The sequence below is a fragment of the Coccinella septempunctata genome, chromosome 6, assembly GCF_907165205.1.
Source record: "Coccinella septempunctata chromosome 6, icCocSept1.1, whole genome shotgun sequence".
In the NCBI taxonomy this organism is placed as follows: Eukaryota; Metazoa; Arthropoda; class Insecta; order Coleoptera; family Coccinellidae; genus Coccinella; species Coccinella septempunctata.
In genome coordinates this window covers 12145492-12167388 of record NC_058194.1, presented here as the reverse complement: position 1 = coordinate 12167388, position 21897 = coordinate 12145492, and the positions used below count along the sequence as shown (strand labels likewise).

The following is a 21897-nucleotide window of genomic DNA, read 5'->3' as shown; positions in this document are numbered from 1 at the left end:
AATCTATGGGGGGAAAGCATTGCCGAACTGTGTAGATTAATGGCGGAGTTGCAGCAGGGCTCTACAAGGTGTACCAGTACTACGTGGCTGTCTCTCAGGTGTGATTAAGGTTACAGGGTGTTTCATTGGGAAAAATTTATTGGCTCTTATTGTCTTCGTAGAGGAGATACCTTATGTTTTATGAATTTTGCTCGTTTCTTTTTGAGGCCATATCAGACGAAACATCCGATATATTTTCTTCATATTTGGCAAACGTATTTCTTATTCAATGGTCAAATGTATCATGCAATAACCGCAAGAAAAATCCAGGTCCGCGTTAACAAAAAATTGTGAATCGTTTGAATCCTTGAAACAACACCCTGTAAAGCGAAATTTTGAAATTCTGTTTCAATATTGGAAAGATAACAAAAAACTAAACTGGAGCGTGTGCTTTAAATTTTCGCGCAGACTGTTTTATTGCACGAATTTTTAACGCAAAAGTGAAGTTTTTTAGAACTTGGATTCGAGAAAGTAGTTTTAAGTGACTTAATGATGAAATATCAAAACTATTGAATACATCATTATTTTAACATTACTTAGTATATGCTTAATACATTGGTATTTTTTTATAGCTGCAGACCATTTCTGTTGGTATTTTTAAGTTACTCTCTCCCCCTCGTCCTCAGTTTTCCAGAATTGAGGCCCAGTATGTACATAACTGATTATCGAAATTGATATTGCTAGGATATTGTTATTGAATGTTTCAGTGAAAGAATTGAGATGAATTAGGCCGATTTCATTTTTGTTGAAACAATTATGAAGGTACATGTTTTCAAAATGAAAAAAAATTACAAAACGAACCCCTGATTTTAAACCCGTGGCTTTTTATGTCTGGGGTTACATGAAATCACTAGTAACTAGTACAGGGTTTGCTTTTCAAAACGAAACAGACGAGATAACGGGCGGAATAAATTTATTTCGAAAAAATGCTCGGACACGTCGATTTTTGTTTCGAGGGGGACAACTTTTAAGGTCAAATTCACAACTATATCGCTTCAACCCTTAGTGCTAGAACAGCAACCCCTAAATTTTGAATAGGAAATATAGGGTAAGTGATACCTCATTTCAAAGGCCTTCTAATACTAAATTCAGCGTATTAATGTTTTTCTCATTTAATGCATTCGTTTTCGAGATATTCAATTTTGAATTTCGTACAGTACCAGTCATTCCGCTAACCATGCTATGTGAAATCATCAATTATTTGACTAATTCATTCTGTGGTTACGATGGTAATCGTTAATTGTCAACATTAGACAACGAAATAATTATTATTGGTAATTACTTTCTTTAACAATTAAGGTGGTTGTCTCGTCTGTTTCGTTGTAAAAAGCCCAGCCTGTATATTCCCCTGAGATTATTAGTTCGGATCAGCTTATTGCGAAACTAGAAGAAGACTGCCAGAAAATAAAGAACATTTCGAATGTAATTTTGAAAGCATTCATGATGTTTTGAAATGAGCAAGGAAATGTTTAGACCAAAATGGAGGACATTTCGAGCAGTTAATGTAATTTTTTCCTTCGATTTCGTATTTATGTTTGTTTTATTCGACTTTTTATTTTCAAGACATGTAGGTACATAGTTGTTTTAACAAGAATGAAATTGATCTAATTCATTTCAATTCTTTCAATAACAATATCCAAGCAATATTCCAACAATCAGAAGAAGTGGACAAGCTTTCACCTCATGTGCTTCTGTTCGAGTGTAATGTTCGAAAATTCATCGCAATAGTAAACAACATGCCACTTTTCATTCAGGTTTGGATTTCTCTTTTTCCGGGAGGGCAAAAAGAACATAAATGACGGACATTCGAATTAAAAATCCGTGTTCCGATGGAATCTCGAAAAGAAATATTCATCTAATCTATTTTTAATCAATCTATCAGCTTGAATAAAAAGGATATTCAACTATGCTACTCTTCTACTTGAAAATAACATCCAGGAACAATAACCGAATACAAATAATTCTTTACACGATTTAGATACTTAGTCGCACTTCGATAAAATCGATATAGAATTATTCCCTCCACTTCGACGCCAACACCAAACTGTAAATTGAAAATTCCGGCTTTATTTGCCTCCTTGTCGGAAAGTAATTGGGAAATGGATGGGACGCCTAACGTTTCACTTACGGATCGGAAATGAAGCACTTCCTATGTATTCCACCGCCGAAATGATCTCATGAGTTTTCTGGATGCCGTACATTACCTTATTTCCCGTCTTCGAAGCTTCCCGATACTCGTTTTATGCGTGAATCTGAATATCTGGGGAACGCTTCATGATAATGAGAAAAGAGTATTTTCGCGATGAAATTTAAAATTTCACAACAGCTAACATGAAGCGATTTTCGAGACCCGATGATGTATTACAGAATTATTGTTCAAAGTACTGAGAAAAAAGGCTTGCAGGATACTTTGTTCGCACTAAGACTTCTCATATATAACTCTTGAAGCCGCTCAACACTTTTGAAAGAACGGAACTAGAACTTTTTCATAATAATTTTTTCTTCAAAACAAACATATGATGAAGCTTCTGTAGCATTCAAAGAACTGGTCCTTTCAGAACACTCGTGTGATCTAAGTGGTAAAGCCAGTTCGAAAAATATCAAAATTTAAACATTCGACCAATTTTAGACATACTCTTATTGAATTGATGTTATCGATACTTGATGAAGATCCACACTGAGAGAACGAAATAGTGAAATTACAGTGAAAATCTTGGGTTATTTATGACCAACGATAATCACTGTAATTTCACAAGGAATATTCTGAAAGGAAAACCTTATAAAATCACAAAAAATATAAATCACAAGTTGGTTGTGATTTCACATGAAATTTTTTCTAATTATTTTTCTACAAACGAAACCTGTGAATACTCATTGTGAAATCACAAAAGAATTTTTTTATTTTTGAACTGGAAAATTACATTTATTCTGTGAATTTTATGTTTGAATAAACAGAGCAGATTCGCAGAATTTAATGGTGAATTCCAATTTAAGTATTTCTTAAAATTCCATAATTCATTGTAGAAATACCCCACACCGCTTAAAAATTATTTCGTGAAATAACCATGACAGTTACTGGATAATTGTCTTCATTTTGTTAAACAAAAACAACAACCACAATATAAAAGACATTCGTCTCTATGAAACATATATCATCCAAAATGATTAACTTTTTTTTCAAAATATAAAAAAATCAACATAATTGTGAAGCATTCAACTATGAAATATCAGCTTCTGAAAAAATTAAGTATGCGCTTATTTAGCAGTTCACATCATAAGAGTATAAAACTAAAATTCAAAAACAAAGTGTAGTCTTTTTCCAACGAAAAGACACAGTCTTCTGGAATAGATGAATTTATGAATCTTTTTTCTATAAAACTTTTTTATGTCGTGCTTGACTTACTTCCAGAATCCGGATGAAAGTTAAAATGATGGTAATGCTTGGCTGTGTAATACCCATAGTTGCCACATATAGAATACAGTTATCTGACCCGTCCTACAACCCCGTCCTGAAATCCATTCTAAAATATATCTACAGATAGATCATGGAAACGAAGTCTGATGGTTTTTCTATTTCAGTAACTGAAAAAATGGATAGATAGGTTTATTGAAAAAGTCAGTTAGACGTTAGACCTGTAATTCCACTAGTCGTTATCCCTTTTTCCGAAGCTGACTTCTGTGGCCTAGTGCTGTGGAAAGCCGAAGCCAATCATCAGAAACTCGCTAAGGGTAAGGCCTGAGTGGAATAGCGTTCAGCGGGGCGTGTAACGCTCATAATACTGCGTTTTAGAGCGGGAATTTTGCGGCCTGACTCACTACAGCGTTTTGCGACGAGTGCAGCATTATTTCTTCCAACGACATCGTGCTCCCATAACACAACGCTGTTAAAACACAAACTGACTTGAACTTAGATTCCACGCTCAGCTGAACGAAAACAAGAACGCTGCATCCATCGCTGTTAAAGGCCGTACTCAGGACACTTCCAATCTTCAACACGTGTTTGACGCTTTCGCTGGACGCCCCGCCCCGCCAAACGCTACACTGCAGTGTGCACTCAGGCCTCACGCTAAGTCTTTCTAGTCGTAACACTTGGCTGTGAAGGACGGAACTAGGGTCGTCCCACAAACCCCACAAGATCACCGAAGGATGACTGAATTCCTCCACAAAATCAACAGAGAGTTTCACACTCTCCAACGAGAGGAGGAGAAGAAAATTTACGCGGTAGTGAGATACCTACCGCTGGATGCAGATATCCCGACGATCCTTGACGACCTCAAGGATCAAGGGATCGTCGATGCTGAGGTCATAAGGATGACCTCAAATATAACAAAGAGGCCGATGCCCTTATTGCTGGTTAAAACCCAAAATAAGGGTTTCTTCGAGATGAGAAGGCTCTACAACATGAACTGTGTTGTTGAACCTAAGAAAAGGACGACCGGGCCTGGACAATGTTATCGCTGTCAGCGATATGGACATGCCCAAAGTAAGTGCACTTTTCGATGGAGGTGCGTGAAATGCTCGGCAAATCACAGCACTAAGGAGTTTTTGTGTTCTCTGTGGAGAGCAAGGACATCCAGCCAGCTACAAGGGATGTAGCGAATGGAAATTGGTCACTAAAAAGACCAAGAGATCGCCAAGATCGAACCAAACCAGCTCGAGGCCAACACAAAATACTCCGAAGCCAGCCCCAAACTCTTCGAAAGTGAAGAAACCCCAGGAAACTGCAACCAAAGCAGTCAAAGACACGAAGAAACCAGAGAAAAAGACGGAAAAGGCAAAAACTATCAAAAAAGCCGAAACCAGGAAAGGAATTTCTGGAATCACTGAGGAACTGGATAAGTTCACGAAAAACCTCCTCAGCACGATGATGCAGAATCTGGAGAAAGAGATTGAGAAGAAGATGCAGCAAATTATTAAGAATATTTAATGGCTGATACGACGATAAAGAACAATCTCATAATCGTCTCTTGGAACGTCGAAGGATTGAGAGCCCGCAGACCCGAATTCGAAGAACTGATTGAAGAGAAGAGACCGGATGTCATAGCTCTCCAAGAAACAAGACTTAATAACCCCAACGTTCGGACACCATTTCCTAATTACTGTATATACAGAAATGATAGACCTAACAGCACAGGTGGCGTTGCTATACTGGCTAGAAGGAATATGGATCACCATTTCGACCAAATATTCAATGGTCAAGAAAAAGAAACAATATCGATTATTGTGAATACCAATCGAGGACAAGTGAAGATTATTTCGACTCATAAATCACCGAATAAGGACATGCTGGAAGAGGATCTAAAAATGCTACAAGAAGGAAGACACCCGAAAATCATAATTGGTGATCTTAACTGCAAATCGCAGGAATGGAACAGTAGGGTGGAAAATACCAACGGGAGGAGACTGAAGATTTATGCTGAAAAACATAATGCAGTTGTGATAGGACCTGATATACCGACCTACATACCAACAGTAAATGGACTACCCGATGTACAGGACATTGTCGTAATGAAAGACATCACTGAAGAAATCAGCATTGATACAATAGAAGACGAAACTTCAGACCACAATCCCATAGAATTCATAGTGGGACATGGCCCAAGAAACGAAGAAGAGACACAAACCAAGGATCGCACAGACTGGGAGAAATATAAAAATTTACTTCAGGAGAAATTCGGAAATTCCCCAAATATAAACACCCGGGATGAATTAGATGAAGCAGTTAAAAAATGGAAAAATCAAATGAAAGAAGCCTATGAAGAAAGCACCCAGAGAATAAGGAAACCAATTCCGAAACATTCACATGGAGATACGCCAAGGGATATAAAGGAACTTATAAAAAAACAGAAGACTCAGAAAAATCTACCGAACTACAAAAAGGGAAGAAGACAAAAAGAAACTGAATAAGCATAGTCAGATATTGAAAAATGCTTTAACAGTACTGCGTAATAACAGATGGCACCAGAGATTAAGTGAACTGAATACAATAGATCACTCAGCTTGGAAAATGCAAAAACGCTTACGACCAGAACGGACAGTTATACCTCCACTGCATTGAGCAAACGGAATGCTATATACGAGAATTGAAAAAGCCGAAGCACTTGCCGACACAATTGAGAGAGAAGCCAGAATAAACTACAGAAATGATGATGACAATGAAGATCTAGAAGAAGAAGTGAAGGCAAACGAAGAACTGTTGATGGAACCACCGGAAACCGAAATCATTCCAAAACCGGCTTCACCAACAGAGATCAAAGAGATCATAATGAAATTGAAAAACAGGAAAGCGCCGGGAGAAGATAGGATAACGAATTATATGTTGAAGAAATTGCCTAAAAAAGAAATAGCAGCCTTAAAGTTTTCAACAAGCCTGGAAAGGAACGGAAATTTCCTCAAAATTATAGACCAATCAGCCTACTATCAGCACTAGGGAAAATCGTCGAGAGGGTTATCGCTAAAAGGCTGAATCAGGAAACAGAAATGTTGAAGATAATTCTACCCGAACAATTTGGATTTCGACGAGAACATTCGAGTGAACTCCAATTGCTACGGCTCATAGAATACGTCACCGAAGGAATGCAGACCAAAGAGGCCACAGGATTAGTTCTGATGGATATCGAGAGAGCTTTTGATAGAGTATGGCACGAAGGCCTAATCTACAAGATGAGAAAAGCAGGATATTCGACCAAGCTATGCAAGATTATAAGGAACTATCTGAGGAATAGAAACTTTTATGTGAAGATAGATGGAGCAACCTCTCAAACCAGACAATTGGAAGCGGGAGTGCCTCAAGGATCGGTACTTGGACCTCTGCTTTACATAATATACGTTTATGATATCCCGAAGAATGCTAGAAATATGCTCACCTTGTACGCAGATGACACGGGAATAGCGTTCAGACATCGACGCCCGGAGATCATATACCAGAGATTGCAGGAAGCCATAGATGAATTACTCAAATGGTGCATCAAATGGAAAATCCAAATCAATGGAAGAAAGACTCAAGCAATATTACTGCAAAAGAGAAGATTGAGGATGGAGGAAAACCTTGAAGTTGATGGAGAAGAGGTTGAATGGAAAAATGAAGCAATATACCCAGGAGTGAAGCTTGACAGAGGACTTATATCAATATATTATATCAAATGTGCAGTTGATAAAACAAAAGCCGCAATGAGTAGACTTTATCCAATCATAGTCAGAAGAAGTCATATGAATAAGAACATCAAGTTGACAATGATTAAAACTATCGCGCGACCACAACTCACTTATGGATCGGCGGCATGGGGCTTCGCAGCCAAGACCCACATCAAGAGATGACAGGCCACTGAGAATAAACTCCTTAGAATGGCGATGGATGTACCCTGGTTTGTTAGGAACACACAAATCTACAAGGACTTCGAATGGGAACCAGTTACAGAATTTATGAAGAGAAAGGCGGAAAGGATATTCGACAAAGCCAAACAACATCCAAATGAGGAACTACGAAGATTAGTCGACTACGATCCAACGGAGGAAGCTAGAAGGTCAAGAACCTACCACCGAAGACCGAGAGATCAGTTAAGGATTTTAAGTAACCAAAGAAGAGCTTAACCTATAAAAGCTATAGGCAGCATACAAATATCAACACGACTATGATCGTGTGAGAGTCCAGAAACCATAAGAGTCAACTGGTTAATAGGCAAAATGCCCGGAACCTATGAAGAAGCAGTTAAGGGTTTTTAGTGGTTCTCGATCTCAGAGAGTGAGAATCCCCACACTGTTTCCCTCAGGAGAGGGTGTGTTCGTCTGTCTTGCAGATTTTCCCCCTGCTACACCAAAAAAAAAAAGTGTAATTCCACAGCCTTCTAAAGTACTCTATAGACGGCTGCGGTAGTACTCAGGGTTGCCACGGAGAGACTATAGTAATTTACCCCTGTTATTCAGTAAATTGTATACTATTGCATTGTGTTTCACCTGAGTTAACCCTGTCCTCATTATTGAAATTTCAACAATATTTCGAATCGGCCTGTAGATTTAAAACTGCTGAAAGTGCTCAGGATCGAACCTATATCTGAACTAACCGATTGTATTTGATTGACTCTTTCTGGAACAGCCGGTTGCCATAATATTTTGTGCTATTCCTTACACACCTACCTCACTGAATCAGAAAGAATCAAAGCAACCGATTTTGACGAAATTTTTACATTCACATTTCTCAATTGATTGAATTTCGCCAATTTGAAGTTTGTTTTTCTTTTATATATTCAACTATAACAATTTTGTTTTATCGGCCAGCCACCACAGAAATAAGACAGTATTGTGTGTTTGTCTGATTTCTGTTTCCTCATTTTGAGCTTATCCATCATCTGTGTATTTCTTGACTTTGATATCCTTGTATGAATCACAGTTATGAGATTTGGTTTTAAATAAGGTACTCTTTATCGCTAACACCTTAGATAACCCGAATCTTCATCTCCGACTAGTAGATACCTTGGTCGGTTTGCTGTTTTGTCCTTTCAGAAGAATATCTGGCGATTAAAATCTTGGAAACAAAACTCGTTAAAATACATCAATGCATAATGCATCTTAAAATTTTACCGAACACTTAGAAATCAAGTGTTAGCGGAAAACCATCGAATTTAGTTCAACAAACTCGAATTTGGAAAATAATCCTGCAAGATTCAATAGAAAATCCGCATACATTCGAACGGAACTTTTTCAATACCTGGGAAACTAAGTCGAATTGCTTGAAGTCCCAAGTCCACATTAATTTATTCTCCTTCCTCAAGAACCCCAATTCCATTGAATGGACGGGTGTACATTCCTGGATAACAATTGTGGAAATAATGGAATCGAGAAAAGACTAGTTTCTATTGTATGTTTCGAATCAATTCTACTCCCAAAGACTCAAAAAACTTCAATACTTACTCTGTTTCTCCTCTGCTACGTACGTCGAAATCCATGAAATTGATCTCTATAATCTCGTCTGAGCTTCCCAGAAAAGTGTAGAGCAGGCAATCGATATTCGGCAAGTATGGCTTTGGATAATCCGGACTTTTGAAGACCCCCTTCTCTTTGCCGAAGGTGGCAGAGAAAACGACGCATTCGCAACCTGGAATAATGAAGAACGTCAATTGGTTTTGGTGTGAGTTTCGCTTCGTTAGTATTTTTTTCAGTCAGACCACTGCGAACTTTCCAGATTTCAATAGAATTCGACCCACTTGTTACCCTCCGAACTTCTCGACAAGTTCTGAGTGATGTTAATTAAAGAGTTCGCGAAAAAAGTCCTTGAGGGTTTGATAATACCTTCATCGCATCTTTTGATCGATCACCCTTGTTAACGAGTTCTTAAATTCGACATTGAAGTTTCATTAACCGTGTTATACAGTCGCTTTATTCTCATCGAATGAAAAACTTCTTGAAGTTTCAGCATTGCCTAATTTGTGAAATCCTTGGAAATGATCGTTAAAATTTCCACTTTTCGGATATAGCAAACCTCAAAATGAAAAATAAAAAACCGTTATGAAATCTACGAAATCTCATGATGAAGAATACTCGTGCACGACATTTTGGATTATATTATTTTTTTAGGAGTAGTCACTCAGGATCATTGAACTCCACAGATTAGAGATTACACAGATATCTCTGTAATCTGTGATGGAACTCTAAAAGAACTGGAACGGCATCCAGATGCAGGCAAACTGAGGAAGACTGAGAGGAAACTGAAACATGTACAGGATAGGCGATAGATGAACAAGAACTTCGCAATCCAAAGAGATAGAGGAAAATGAATGGCATTTCGCGTTTAGTTTTTTTTCTTTTGTATTTGAGTTATAGGCCAAAATTGAAATTTGGGTGCGCTCCACGTTGGCGTTGGTCACCATCTCTGTCTCTGTTTGTGCTAGTATCTTGAAATAAAACCATTATACAGACATTGTTTTGAAGCAATCCATTGACTCTTATGAACGTATCTAGCCAATATATGATGAATATATCATATATTGGCCAGATACGTTCATAAGAATATATAATAATATATTTCTGAAGTTATAACTAACAAAGAAAACCTCTTGGAAGAACAAATGTACGGCACTGTATTGCCATGGAAAAAGCATCTCTCAGAAGCGGGGATAAATGATTAGAGTTGAAATCGCCCAATTTTCAATTTTGGCCTATAACTCGAAAACAAAAGAGATTATTGTATTGTATTGCTTTATTTTTTTTAGTGACAATCTTACATAGTTATATAAAAAATAGTCAGGGGAAAGAAAACAGATAAAAATCAAAAACTAAACTACACTACAACACCTCATTGATATTGTAAAGACATTTCTTTAGAAGATATTCTTTTAGTGATTTTTCGAAACTTCGCAAAGGAAGAATTTTAATTACTTCAGGCAGCATATTATAAACCCGAGGTCCCGTGAAATCAGGAGCTTTATAGGTTAATACTTGTTTGGCCACAGGTATAGATAGAGGAATCAAGTTGATGTCGTTATGAGTTTCCCGAAAAGAGGTAACCGCAATGTGCCATTCATTTTCCTCTATCTCCATGGATTGAAAAGTTGTAGTTAAGGTATCATGAATTTCGCCTAGCCTGTACAATATGTTGTATATATTATATCGATCAATGATAAACAGTAAATCTAGGCATTTCTCCGAAGTAATTTACTAAAGACGCTGGAAAAATCCTATTAAATTAATTCGATATAAAACAGTTATTTCCTGATAAATTACGCGTACGTTGTTTTTTGTAATTTTATCGGAAAAAACCCAAATAAAAAGTAATATTCTATACTTTGAATGAAAGCGAGAGCAGCCAAAATATAGAGATTAAGGGAGTAGTAAGGTAGGTGCGAGGAATGATGCTTGTGGAATAATAAGCTTGTGGAAAAGCCGGGTTGCAGCTTGTAAACTCGCCCCGTGTACTTGATGCTCAACAGGACAGTGGCGACAATTGGGAAATTTTCCAATATCATGGCGGCTTAGAAGCACATACCTATTAGAATACTGTATATTCGTGTTCTGTACTGTTATCTGTGGCTTAGATCCATAGTAGGGTTACATTCTTTCGATTTTCGATTTCTGGCCGATTACTATTCTTCATATAAAATTGGAAGCTCCATTAGAGATTTATGAAATCAATGTTCGTTTTCAGCCAAGGCCTTCAATAATCAAGTATTGTATTCTTGACGGACATTGGAAATTTTATGAAATTCCAGTTCAACATCAATTTTAGCTGAGGTAGGAGAACGAGGAGCATAATCTATACAGCTCTCATTTTATGAACCTTCTTAAACTATTTAATGTTGGTGAAGAATGTATACTATAAAAAATGACTTATCGTGTATATTCGCCTAAAATTGGACCTATTGACGGGAGTCAATTATTATTAAATAACAGCAAATGTTGAAACCTCCAAAAGGAAAAAAATTCAATCTCAAAAAATATCGGATTCCACTGACAAAACCTTATGCAGAATATAGATCTCTCACTAAAGAAGAACACGGTGTGACTCATTTTTTGATTAATTCATTATAGTAATATTGAAACGGCCATTTTGATTTATAACCAATTCGAGCACGGAAAATGCAGCGTTTGAAAAAAACCGCTCGACTGCATGAATCTTCGAAGTTTTTGGCGGTTTTCGTTGATGTAGCGGAGTAAAAATCGATGATATAGCTCGAATAAGAATTCTGCAATGACATATTTGGTATGATGACGACACAGCAAAGATTTCTAAGAGGAATAACTGGAACTATGTTCATCAAACTGCACACGGAAATTTACGGAAATTTGGCAAAATAGTCTTAAAGTTGAGAAAACCAATTCGTTACTTTCAGTTCCACATGTCTGTTCGAAGTATTTGGATATGATGACAGATCAACTTATGACATGGGAGATACAAACTTAATATGTCATGAGGATACCTAAATTTAACACTTTCACTTAAGAATTTGATTACCTACTAATGATATATAAAGTCCTTGGTTGGAACTGTGATACGATTCTGCATCGCTGTGTGAGGTGGCTACGAATTCGATTTGATTCATTTGCAAACTACTCAAAACACGCTATCGAGAATAGAAAAATTTTCAACTGAACACAGAATTCCGGATATTCAGTATCCAGTCCTTGTATGGGTATTTTTGAACATCGGTCCAAACAGGTCTGCTTCTCCAGTGGGGAATACTATATTTGTGGGGAATTATCAAATCAAATTACATTAATTATATTCTTAGAGTCGACTCAGATATTTGTCTTCTATTTTGGAACAACGTTATATATTAGACCTCATTCTTATAAATCAATCGTTCTCTGATATATACCTTTTAGTTATGAATATAATGCGATAGAGGAAGTAAGAGAAAAACTCACTTGAAATTATATAGTGTTTCTGTCTAGACTCAGTCTGCCTTCCCGTCTCCTCATATATTGTGTACACAGTTGTAGTTCATTTATTATTGTATTTCAGCACTATTCTGTAGTATTACTTGAAGTTTTAAAATAAAACATTCGTGAGTTGACGGATCATCACAGCATTGTCACGGATGCCTAAATGTGTTTGACCACAACTTTGATGTTTTGAGTTGTTCATTTGTAGTGTAGAATGTAGAATGGTCACCCATTTCCAGGTATCATTTGAAGGTTTTAATGTTTTCAATTCAAGGCTACTCCTTTAGAACTCTGTGTCATTTACTACGTGGATTGAGAAATTAATCAATTATACCTAAGCAAACGTATGTTCACTTTTCTTATAGTGAGTTGAGGAAACGAAGAACCTGAATGATTACGAATTCCCTCGAAATATCGATTAGACCACAGATGTTCCATAATCCGTGAAAACGACTGGGAATAATTCGAAATCGAAGGGTCTAACAATTTTCCCGACACGAATTATGTGAATCATCCATTTCAGTGGAGATCTTGGTTTTTCATCAGAACGAAATATAGATTCTGTCTGGACTATTATCCATCTTCCAAGGATTTGAAATGCAGAAATGATGATAAGTTATTCGTTAAGGGTTATACATTACCCGAAATCTATTCCTTTACTTTCATCCTGCTGCACGAAACGAAAAAATTCTCTGAATTATGTGCATTATTCTAGGATGGCGTGATTCATTCATCATTTTGTATGGGTTCTATAATTTCTAAGGAAAAAAGGTAGATTCATGTTATAATTATTATTTCACAATTCGGATGTCAATGTTCAGTTATAGATGAATAACCAAAACAACTTTGGGTTGTTGAGACTATGTTTGAGTTATCATTGGTCTAAAAATTTTGGTGTTTTCAACAACGCGACGGCGACCGTCGTACGTATGGGAACAGTTGACAGTTGACAATTTGATTATCTCGAATGAAAAGTTTTTGACGTTTCCCTCTGTTCGTGAAATACTCAAGTAACAACAAACTGTTAACTGACTTACTTAATCTCATCTTTTACTTCATAACCTAACTAGTTGCTAGAATACTTTTCCACTTATAATATCATAATTTTTACACTATTTGGCCAATCACAAACCAAAGACTGCTCTTATCACCGAGAAATCATCAGCTGTCTCTTAGGTTATGATTGGCCTGAGAATGTGTTTTCAACGGCGTAATCATGGACAGCAGAAAGAGTCACCTATGCACTGAATCTTTCCAGCACATCAAGTCACGATTTAGACATTGCGCAAACTGACTGTATCTTGTATCATTGTCAACAGGTGTCCCTCTTAATCTGATCTTGAATCATCCATGTAATTCCATAATTTCATCTTAATCCGGTTATTCTGCACATTACCTGGAATGAAACGGCTAAAAACGTATTCGGAGGACACGCGGAAAATGTTGTTTGTTTGGTCAGTTGGGAGACGATGCGTTCATCCGAAAATGTTTTTGTTTCGATTTTTACATTTACTTCGTTGAGAAATTCTTGAAAAAAATGTTCACACATCAAATCGACTGTTACGAATATCGAACAATTGAGTTCCTTCAGAATGTTCGTTTTTAATTGAAAGTTTTTTTTCGGTATAACAAATACAGTACACAAAATTTCCTCAGTTAATGAAATCTTTCAATCATTTAAATGCGTTCCTTTCTACAAACATTTGCAATGCTAACCCAATATCTAATTTTTTGCACAACTCAGCATCAATATACATAAGAGGATCGAGAATTCAAAATGTCTTGGGACATACTAGATCGTAAATAGTATGAATCCGTTTTCAGACTGAAGCCCTTCTTTCTCGTAATTCAATTATCAAGACCAAATAAACTTAACACGGTGAGAACACTCATCAAATTTCCAAAAATGTCAATATCAATACAAAATGAAAAGAGATATGAGTTTGGGGTTGAACTCTGTAAATGAACCGTCGTTCGAGTGGTGTCCCTCTGCGCTTTTTTCCTGAATTCTCGTACATATTTCCTTTCATATCTGATTAATTTTCAACTACTCTAACTGTTTCTTTAGTGTAAGTGGTAAGTCCGTCTGTTATCCCTTCAACCAAGACAACTTAACTTTACTAATTTGAGGATTATCTTATTTTTTGATTACAATCCGCTTGCAATTTTTTTCCTATGAGTGGAAGAGAGATGGATTGGGACATTGACGGGGCACAGTTGCTCCTCGTCGTTTTTTTCTGATAAACAAGTGCTTTCACATCTCACTCCTACCTCACAAAAAACTGTTTCTTCGCTTTATACTCTAAAGGATGGGAACGACTTCACTTTTTCACCTGCAAACATTATTCTTTTGTCAAAGGAGATTGAATCAATCAGATATCAATTTAAAGAGTAGATAGCCTCTCTCAAATAGTAGATCAGCTCACATCTAAATCAAAAAATCATTCAAAGTCCACCTCTTCTAGAAAGAATAACCCTAAAATTAACCTAAAATACACCCCTACTTCAACAGGCTGTGACGAAGTCGCATTTTTTTTTAAAGAAGAATGCACCCCGTCTTGGAAAAATTCTTTTGTTTTGACTGATTTTTATTTAATTTTAATTCTGGAGAAGAATTTCGGTTTTAAATTCAGGATTCCGACATCGTTCAGAGTTGTAAACAGTCCGCAGCGTTTTTTATTCCGTTTTCAGTTCTGAAAAACGATGTCGGACCGTGAAAAACCTCTTGAATTGAGAGATAACCAAGTTTTTTCTGCCGGCACCGATAAACAGATCTTCATCGACGCGAATCTTACCGATTTTTGACATCTGAGGCACATCCCGTTTCCGCACCCCCTCGGCCGATATAAAATCTATGTGCCCCCGCTGGTCAATTAATTCGTATGATTCGCCGCCTGAGTAGTTTTCGTACAGTTCGCCGACTGATCAAATCGCATAGGTACTGCATTAAAATTCGCATAGTTCGTCAACGTAATGCGCATTTTCTTTCATTTTTTTTGCTCGATATCCGTCGTGCGTTGTAGTTTTTTTTGTTTTTTTCTCTCGCTTCTATTAACTTTGACGACAGTGTGCCGACTGGCCGTCAGGAACCAGATCCATCCGCTCCGTCACCGAGTCCAGAGGTAAGATAGCCTTCTATATTTTATTTGGGAACCTCAGTTTCAACCCGTTGTGTAACCTTACCCTGCTCCCCTTCACTGCGTTGGGGGAAGTTTCTGGTCGGCGTGCAAACACGTCAGAAGCGGAAACCAACGTGGTAACCCGTTTGTGCACCCTTTACCCTTTCTCTGCGTTGGGGGAAGTTTCTGGCCGGAGTGCAAACACGTCAGGGATGAAACCCGCGTGGTCACGCTGGTTCTGGCTGGCGAACGAGTCTGTAACATCCGCGATACGTTTGAGATCGGATCCCCCCGTCTTCTTTCTTTCCGTCCGTTTCATTCCGCGAATCCATCATTTCGTGTACTTGTATATGATTCCGAGGAAAACCTCCTTAGTGCTATAAAGTAGACTCTTATTCTATTGTATTACGATTTTCATTCGACCGAAACGATATAATAATTGTGCCGATTGTATTTCTTATCACGAGACAACGAATAAAATTGTGAAATCCGATTCTGATATTCACTGGTTATCGCTAACACCCCAGGTAACACCGAACTTCGGCTTGGAGCTACTAGGGTAGGTTTGCTATTTTCCCTTCAAAGAATAGCTGGCGCTCGAGATACCAGAGAAAAAAAAGGGCTTTACAAGGCCCATTCATAATCATTGTTGAATCCAAAAAAAATTGCCATATCGGGAATATTCACCCCATGAATTTGGGGGTGGAATTCATTAAAGGAGCTAACATTTTCAAGAAAGACAAGAATAGATTATCTATAGAATTCTCTACCCCTTCCGCCGCTAATTCTTTCCTATTGAAAAATCCTTTTTCCTCCCAAAATAACATGGACCTTTACGTTCCCTCCTGTATGGTTACAAGTAAAGGCAAGCGCACATACAACGGCATCGGACGGACGGCATGGATCGGAATAAATTACTTTCAATGGAACTGAATGGAGCAACGCACATATGGGCGGACGGCAGGCATCGCATCGCATCGCATCCGACGGAATTGAGGAACGAGAATTAAATTCCGACCGATGCTTGCTGTGCCGGCCGATCCCGACATATGTGCGATACCAATCGGAGATTGCCGCGGCATCTGCGTCATTTTACAAGTCTCTACATGCAGCGGCTTGTACGGGTAGTCATACGAAATACGAATTCACGGCAAAAGCATGAGTTTTCAGGAGAACTTAATACTGCGCGTACAAAATTATAATGAATTGTACAGGGGTACACGATGTTTTAGCAGCTTTCTGTAGTGCTAAAACATCGAAATTACCCGTTTAAAAGTAAACCAGAGGAAATAGACAAAATCTGATACCCCATTCTCGTTCTCTTTTTCCGAGAAACTTACAATAGTAGTAGTGATTTTTGGCCACTTTCTTTTGTTTTCGACTTATAAGCAAAAATTGGAAAAATGGCGATATCGAAATAAATTTATATCTCCGCTTATACTGATGATAGAGCTCTGAAATCGAAACATTATACAGGCACTTTTTTACGTAGAATCCAGTGGCCGTCTCGCCTTTTTAGCAGGAATTTTAATTACGAAGCTATGATCCAAAGTATGGTTTTTTAAATGGGAACCCTAGTTTTCTGTGCAATTTTTGGAAAGCTTAATTTTTACTGATTTCAAAAATATATAACATCATATGGTTTGTATCAATATAAATGATAAAAAATGGTCAAAAACCTTTTTTCTCAATATTTCTATGGTTTCAACTTTTGATGAGCACAGAAACATATAGCATCGTATGATTACCACTGTCTCCTTCTTTAAGTCTTTTCATTATTATGAAAATTTATTAAATATATCTGTTTCAAATTTTGTGAAAATAGGTAAACTACATAGAAAGAAAGACATTGCTGGAAGGAGACGGCTTTTGTTATAGGAAACTCTATTTTTCTGTGCTCGTCTAAATTTAAAACCATAGAAATATTGAGAAAAAAGGTTTTTGACCATTTTCTATTATTTATATTGATACAAACCATAAGATATTATATATTTTTGAAATCAGTAAAAATTAAGCTTTCAAAAAATTGCACAGAAAACTAGTGTTCCCATTTAAAAAAACAAAACTTTGGATCATAGCTTCGTAATTAAAAATCCTGCTAAAAAGGCGAGCACGCCACTGGATTCTACGTAAAAAAGTGCCTGTATAATGTTTCGATTTCAGAGCTCTATCATCAGTATTAGCGGAGATATAAATTTATTTCGATATCGCCATTTTTCCAATTTTTGCTTATAACTCAAAAACAAAAGAAAGTGGCTAAAAATCACTAGTAACTATTGTAAGTTTCTCAGAAAAAGAGAACGAGAATGGGGTATCCGATTTTGTCTATCTCCTCTGGTTTTAAAGCTGTAGTGCAAAAACATCGAAATTTGCCCACCCTGTACAATTTAAGTGACAGAAATTATAGCAACCATTTTTTTTTCGTCCTTCATCAAGTCCGGAAATAAATGAACATATTCTCCAAAATCCTTCCTTTTTTACATATGTCATGTATCCACATTCGTCTACGATTCCTTCGCTTTTGAAACTCTTTTTCCTCCAGAACGAACGCTGGTTCCTCACCGCAACTAATCTATTCCTCCGGAGTCCGGCGATTCCGATGTTATATGTGCGATACCTTCATAAAAATTCCGCCGCTGCCGTACCGTTCCTTCCATGCCGTCCGTCCGATGCCGTTGTATGTGCGCTTACCTTAAGGCAGTCATAACTAATGTTGGTTCCGACATCACGTCAGAAGATCTTCTTCGTGAGGCTGATTCGAAAATCAAAATCCTTGAAGTCAGACAATTAAATAGGCGGTCAGTTTCTAACGGGATAGTTAAATATGTTCCCTCCAAGAGCTGGGTCTTAACTTTTGAAGGTACAAATTTACCCTACTTATATTTCCCTCTGGGGATTGCATTAGAAGAATTTTTGTGTATATCCCTCCAGTGGTGCAATGTCACAAATGTCACCGCTATGGTCATGGCAAATTGTAAGGGCCAAAAACGTTGCTGAAACTGCGGTCTTTCTCACGAAGAGGAACCGCACACCAAAAGAAAATTAATAACGTAATTGCCTTAGAAAATATCTTCTACTTTGAAGCTCTTAAATTGTTCCCCAAAAGTTATGCCTCCTCTGATCAACCCACAAAGTCAGATTCGGTTCACCTGGCAAATTATCCCTAAAGCTCTCCTCCAGTTTCCTCCCCTTACCCTTCTTCGAAAAACCCAAACATAGTTTCTGTCCATAACACAAAATCAATTATTAACTCCTCTAAACCATCTTATTTTTATCTTTAAATTGGAAAAAAAAGAAAACTTCCCCCTGCTTGTTATTTTTATGGTACGTAAGGCTCATAATGAGAAAACTGGAAGACGTGGGTGATATCTTGTGTTCGAAAAAGATTCAACAAATAAAGGAAAAGCTATATTCCGAAATTCATTTCATTCGATAAAACCGTTTAATAGACTTTTTTTGTGGTTTTTTAGCTGTCTGTATCTTCAAAACCGAGCCAATTCGGAAAAAATTGTTCAGAAAAAAGTGTTTGTTTTGACCTCAAGAATATACCCTTAAAATATTTGTACGAGTCAAAGACCCATTCTGTATATAAATATTTCCCTGTCACGAAACAAATGTCATTGAATCAATTCATATAATGACAGTATAATGACGGACGTTATTCTGCATGTCTTTACCATGGTTATCTCATCGTCGGCGTTCGGTGCATAGAGACAGAATTAATTTTACTCTTTACCATTTCCCGGAAAGTGAACTTTTGCCACTTGAAATGCGTGCGGGAAAAAGATTGAACGCGCATGCTAGTCAAAATAGTTGATATTCTCCTATCAAGTGCAGAAAATGATACTTGCCCGGGCAAAACACTTTCCGCAAGAGTTAGGGACAATATTTTTTCTACAAGCGCTGGAAATAAAAAATATAATACAATTCTGTTTGCAGAAGGAATATGGTTTCTAACTTCTAAATGAGTGAATTTGTTTTGAAAAACTTAGGCTAGTTTGGAGGACATTGCACTGAGAATTTGCTAACAGTCAAACATATCAAATTATATTTTTGAATTGCAAACCAATGGATATTATGTAACTTAACCTCACCTTATTGAACGCTATTTTGCATTCCTTTGAGATGGCGAGGTTTGGCTAGTATATACGAGTATATGATTTATTCAATAACCGCAAACTCATATCTCTTTTCATTCTATAGAGATGTCACCTTTTTTTGTTTATCTACTCACAGTGTTAGTTTCACGAGAAATAGGATAATTCAATTGGTCTTGATAATTTAACTACAAAAAAGAAGGGCTTCAGCCTGAAAGCGGATTCATACTATCTGCGATCTAGCATGTCTCAAGACCTTTTGAATGCTTTATCCTCTCGTGTATATTGATGCTGAGTTATGCAGAAAAATAGTTTTTGAGTTAATATTGCAAAGGTTTGTAGAAAGAAACGGAAAAAAATCACGCCGTTTAATGACTCAAAGATTTTATTCAATGAGCAAATTTTGATTTCTAAATTTTTTGTATCTGAGGAAAAATTTCAATCAAAAAACGAATAGTGTGAGATATTGTGATGATAGTGTGAAATATCTCGTTTGATATTCGCTACAGTTAATTTTATGTATAAGCTTGTCTTAGTGAAGTAAATATAAAAATTCAAGCTAAAAAATTTTCGCTTTGACGCGTCGTCTGTCATCTGACCAATCACGAGACATCATTCCCCGCATGATAATCAAATACCATTTTAGCCGTTTCGTTTCGGGTAATGTGCACAACCGGCTAAAGATGAAATTCTGTGGATGTCATGGATGATTCAAGAGAAGAGAAAAAGCAACAAAAGAAATAGGGACACGTGTTGACACTAATATAATCAGAAATCCCAAGGTGGAAATCGTTTCTTGATATGCTGGAAAGATTCAGAGCATAGTCGGGATATTTCTGCTAAGATTTCAGCTACAGAGGCGAAACACGCCTGATGTGATAACTCTAGAAGAATAAACCAGCATACGAAATCTAGTAGAAAAATTTAATAGGGGTTAGTAAGTGACTGCTATTCGCATTACAAACTTACTTCTGAAAGGTCTCAAATAAATAGAACCTTTTATAAAATTAGGTTGAACTTAGTTCTATATATACCTATAAGTAGAGATGAAATTTAGGATCTCACATTTTTATGCGGAATCATTTCAATTCTCCGTTAGCTGTATTCACTGCAATAACCCCTAGAAGAAGCAGATTTCATGCCAGGAAGAAACTGCTGCGATCAAGCACTAGCTCTTACAACATTTATCGAAAATGGCTTCGAAAAAAACTCAAAACAGCAGCTGCCTTCATAGATCTTACGTGCGCCTACGACACGGTCTGGAAAAAAGGGTTGATACTGAGGCTATATGAACTGGTACCATGAAGTACGTTCAGCAAACTCATAAACAAAATGATGAGCGATCACCTTTTCTAGGTGCATCTGGACGGAAAAACAAGTAGATTCAGAACCCTGCAAAATGGCTTACCCCAAGGCTCAACACTATCACCACTATTGTTTAATATTTACACCTCAGACGTCACACCTACAACATCAAGAAAGTTCATATACGTGTATGATAGGGCCCTGGGAGTACAAGACAAAAAATTGCTAAAATGCCAAGTGTTACTGAAATAATACTTATTCATTATGAATGAATTCTTAAAAAAAATGGGGCTTGCAGCCAAATTCTCCCCAAACCGAATTGATGGCCTTCCATCTAAACAACAATGAAGCAAACCAACAGCTACACATTGAGTCTAAAGTAGTCATCCTAAACCACAATCAAAATATCTAGGAGTAACACTCGACCGTACTTAGACTTTCAAACCACACCTGCAAAAGTCAGCATCCAAAGTTAGAACCAGAAACGATATAATACAAAAACTGGCCAACTCATCTTGAGGTGCAACAGCCGAGAACCAATGCCCTATCTATAGTTTATTCCGCTGCGGAATACTGCGCGCCAGTATGGTTGAATAGTCTTCATACCTCAATCATAGACACACAGTTGAGCCACACGATGCGGCTAATATCAGGTACCATATCAGTTCTGTGAAACATCGCCCCCCCAAACACAAGAAGAATAGCGACGCTGGAAGCTCAAGTTGCAAAATGCCAAAACAATCCAACTATGCCAACATTGAAGAACTAACCAGAATCAGACAACAGAGATTAAAATCTAGACAACCTCCAGTGAGAACGGTAAGTCAACTGACTAACTTCACAAGCAGGCAGCAAAGAGATCAGAAACTCCTACTCCATCCAGGATCCAACAAACAAACCAAGTAGATTCCATCTTCCCCGAAGGCAATGGTGCAACCTCAATAGATTAGAACTGGACACGG

General features: G+C 37.3%; 1 protein-coding gene across 1 annotated transcript in view; it reads right to left on the bottom strand.

The window, feature by feature from the left end:
• The window catches only part of LOC123314933 (suppressor of lurcher protein 1), a 723759-nt gene that overhangs the window by 579987 nt on the left and 121875 nt on the right, over positions 1-21897 (bottom strand). The window contains exon 3 of the mRNA XM_044900400.1: positions 8947-9130. Coding sequence (XP_044756335.1) covers positions 8947-9130 — 184 coding nt within the window. The remainder of the gene's footprint in view (positions 1-8946; positions 9131-21897) is intronic.